The 4,391-nt window shown below is 38.2% G+C and overlaps 1 protein-coding gene across 1 annotated transcript in view; it reads right to left on the minus strand.

Moving 5' to 3' along the window:
- rab36 (RAB36, member RAS oncogene family) overlaps window positions 1-2,187 on the minus strand; it is an 8,935-nt gene extending 6,748 nt beyond the window's left edge. Inside the window, exons 1-2 of the mRNA XM_035671024.1 lie at window positions 2,108-2,187; window positions 1,327-1,410 (exon numbers count right to left, since the gene is read on the minus strand). Coding sequence (XP_035526917.1) covers window positions 1,327-1,404 — 78 coding nt within the window. The 5' untranslated portion in view covers window positions 1,405-1,410; window positions 2,108-2,187. The remainder of the gene's footprint in view (window positions 1-1,326; window positions 1,411-2,107) is intronic.
- Between the last annotated feature and the right edge of the window lie 2,204 nt (window positions 2,188-4,391).

Consider the following 4,391-nt stretch of genomic DNA (forward strand, 5'->3'; position numbering starts at 1 on the left):
GTACCAGATGATCATCCACAGCCTGTTAAAGATAATAAGCACTGTAGTCAATTTCCGAATTAAACCTGTCCAATAACTCTAGAGGCTATGTTGTATTATGTAGTTTGAAGTGTTTTCTTCATTTCCGCAAATTTTTCCAACAATGTTCAAGCCTCAGAGAAATCATTTTATTCCCAGGTAAGCGTTTCCTCCACATGTCAATGGCCGTCATAGCCCCTTTTGTGCATGCGTCCAGTCTGTTGTGTTTGTGCCAAGGAGTCTGTCATACATTGACTTTTTATCCCCCGTCTGACAAAAGAATGCGATGCCGCTTGAATAAATAGTGTGCATTATACACAATTTGGGATTAAGTGGGACGCTACGATCTTTTATTATAACATTTTTTGCCATATCAGTTAAAAAGTTCAAAGTTCAAATCATGTCAATTTTTCTCTCTACACAACATATCCGTTCAGTTAAGTTCAGCAGGAAACGACTATGATGTAGACATATTGCGGAATTGAATTGAATTGAATTTTTACTGATGCAAAAATGTTAATAAATGATGCGTCCCAAGTTAATCCCAAATTGTGTATAATGCACACTATTTTATTCAGGGCATCGCATCTTTTGTCAGACTGGATAAAAAGTCAATGTATGACAACTCCTGGCACAAACACAACACTGACGCATGCACAAAGGGGCTATGACGCCATTGACATGTGGAGAAACGCAGTTACCTGAATAAAATGATTTCTCTGAGCTTGAACATTGTTGGAAACATTTGGGATAATGGAAGAAAACAACTCAACTACATATACAACATAGCTCTAGAGTTTATGGACAGTTTAATTCGGAAATGATACATGCTATATCTTTAACAGGCTGGATGATCATCTGGCTACTCATGTAAGATATTTTAGGACTACTAATAGTAATAGTACTCATAGGTACTGGCATGTATTGGGCAAAACCACTAGCATGATTTTCAAGCAAACAAGGAATGACTGCTGCACTGAGAACCTGTGAGCTGATCCCATTAGAAGCCAAAGTAGATTCCTGTCCAAATAAAGTGCCTTAATGTATTATCTGGAGAAGTTTCAGAGGACAGATGTTGACTGAGTCTGTGATTGGGTAGCTGACTGTAACAGCCTATAATTACCCTGAGTACTGTGATCTGACACTGATTTAACTATCTAAGAAAGTTAGGTAGAAGTCACACGTTTCCAATAAAACATCCTGTAGCCTGCCGCTCCTACCATTCGAAACACAGAGCGATCTCACAGTAAAAAACTGTTTGTCTTTTCCTGGGCTTGGATTAAACTGCAAAACAAAAACAGGTTGTACCTTTGGGAATTCCCAGATAACCCTGTCTCTGCTGATGGGTGGTGGGAATGGCATCATTCCATTCCTGTTATCCTGCATGACAACCTGTGAGAGAATGTGTAACAGGAGTTATCTAAATCTAATTCAGTCTAATACCAAGCACTCTGTCAAAGTGTGTGTGTGCATTTTTACAAAGGTCACATGTTCTTTAAACCAAACAGCATTTAGATCAGTGTGTCAGGTCGCAAATTCCTCATTTAGCTTCTGCATCTACATACAGTATAATGTGTGAACACATAAACAACAATGGTTGCTACTGTTCGTTAGTGACAACATTCATATATAACACTGAATTGTGTGAGACGTGCACAACACTAGTATTCCAGCTATTTTAGTTATAGAAGATGCTAGTGAGGCTGCTGCACTGTTAAGTTATCCAGTAAAAGGCCGGAAGTAGGGTGAATCTGCCTTTAAAATAAAAGCAGACAGAAAAAAGTGCATTCTGTATTGCCAATTATGTTGTGTTTGGTATTTATTTTCTGTGTTTTTTTCATTTTCTCCCCCTGCCCCAAACACTAGCCCACTATAGCTAGCTTCCATACATTGTCAGCGAGAATTACGGTTTTAGTTTGAAGGTCTTAAACGGAAGTCGTGTCACATTTTGTTTAGCATGCCGCGACACGTACGGCGACAGATACCGCAACCAACGCCGCTGGCTATTATGTGGGCTTTTTTCTTTTCAAAATGGCCCTGTGACACACTGTGCTTCACACCACTAACAGACTGACTGGTTCGTACTCACCGCAGATGAAATTACGTCAAATATCTCCTCGCTGGCTGTTTACGCTGGCTGTGTCGCTCGCTGCAGTGAAGCCTCGGACGTTGTTTGATGAGGAGCTCGTTTCCATGACAACCATACCCTTGCCTGCGTCACGTGATAATTGGACTCTTATTGCACGTGGTAAAAAAAGTGAGGCTCGTTACAGGGTCTCATGAAATCCCCACCAAAGCAAATAATGCTTATTTCCACAGTAATATGCCTGATATGCCAATACACAAGATTTGACATTAGTCTGTGTGTGCCATAACAAGCAGGTCAAAAGGAATATATTCACTACTATGCAACTATGTAATAATATACCTTTTTTTACAGCAGCCATTTTGACCTAAAATTGTTGGTAAACACAGGTGTTACTAATGACATTAATGAAGGTTCTGTGTAGGTACAGAGTCTCAATTGTTATTTAGATACTTTACCTAACCCCTTACTTAATGCACATGTAGCGATATCTGTTCTTAGGGTTCTTATTACTGATGCATTAATGTGTAAGTAGCATTTCACTGCAGCAATAGAAAGTGTGGAAATGATTGCACTAATGTTTGGACTGCTGGGCATTTTAATCTGCAAAAACATATCACTTTACTAGAATTATGAAAATTAAATATGGTTTTAAATATAAATACATGAAACAAATTGTTATGTACTAAAAAACATGTAAAATATTCTTGCTGCACTGGCAGATAACAAATAATACTCTATTTTAAGGACTTAGTTACAGACTAAAAAACTTTTAAGAGAGGATTATTTTTAATTTGACAATGCATCATATTTTTGAAGATGATCATATCTTTTTAATGAAAAATAATCTGCAAAATCAGAATTACAGCTCAGAAATACATATTATTTTTGCACTATTTTTGGATAGATAGATACTTTATATTATGTATTATTGAGTATTTGTAACATTTCAACAGCTTATTTACATCTTCTTCGCTGTGGTTTGCTGGGGATGAGGCCCAGGAGTGCCAACAAGCTGAGCAAGCTGGTGAGGAAGGCCAGCTAAGTGGTGGGGATGGAGCGGGACAGTGTGGAGGCTGTGACTGAAAAGAGGATGAAGAGGGAAGCCTGAAAGCCAGCGAGCACTTTGCAGCCACAGGACTGCAACCCAGCCTCGAAGCCTCAAACAAAGCGCTTTGGAGCTCATTTGTACCATCAGCCATCGGCTCACAACGCCACAGCACCCAGCTACCCCCAACCCCGCTAACATGACTGGTTTAAACTCCAACCTACAACCGCACCAAACTTTTGCCCAGCTATTTATATTTCATTTCTACATGTACAGTTGAGTTTTTAAGTCCAAGCCTGCTTCAAATATTTTGCACACCATTCTAACTTTGACATATTGCATAATGTGTATATACTTTCATGTTATAAGCCTTATATTTTTCTATTTAATAATTTGTAAATATTTTATTTTGTGATATCTTAGTTTGTACCTCCATGTTTGTACTTTCTTCTTGCACTACATTCACCCTACTGCCGGCTGTGTCCAATTTTGAATTTCTCCCTAAGGGGGATCCAATAAAGGAACATCTTATTCTTATCCTTATCTTATTATGCGTCCTGGAGATTCAACAACTGTTAGTGTGCTGTACAGCAATTAAATCTCCCAAATTTAAATGTATCCCCAACTCCCTCCCAGCTCCATTTTGCACATGGAGAGTTTCTAATGGTCCAAAGTTGAATACACTGTTCCCAGTAGAAACGATAACGTGGAAATAAATTGCACCACCTTTGTGGTGTTACACGTGTAATAGCTGTCTGTGAACTATAAAGTCCCCTCCTTAAAATTCACAACTCTTCCCTTTCAATCTCTCTTTCCAACATATAATAGTACTATATTCTTACAAAATATCAACCACCATTATTATTTATTTGGGATTCGTTACATCATTTAAAGATAACAAATTTTGTTTTTAACTTTAATAATATGTTCTTTTTTATTAAACTCTTTTTTACATCATACATGTCAGTGGCTATTATTCTAAAATGTGTACAATCTGTCGTTAAGTGAAATGAAAAACCAATAAATCTGATCAATGACATATAACTGAAAGACAAGTAAAGTTATAAAAACGACAAAACGCCTGCGTGATTTAAATTAGTACTTGGTAATGGTTGTCACACAACCCATTTAAAATTGCGAATTAATGTACACGCTGCCAGGTACTGTGAAGCAACCTGCAGTCCACGGTGTCAAATCGAGCGCGGAGCTTGCTGGGAGCGGGCGAGGCGAAACAAAGTT

Source organism: Morone saxatilis, unplaced genomic scaffold (assembly GCF_004916995.1).
Source record: "Morone saxatilis isolate NCDOM2014 unplaced genomic scaffold, NCSU_SB_2.0 Contig23, whole genome shotgun sequence".
In the NCBI taxonomy this organism is placed as follows: domain Eukaryota; kingdom Metazoa; phylum Chordata; class Actinopteri; family Moronidae; genus Morone; species Morone saxatilis.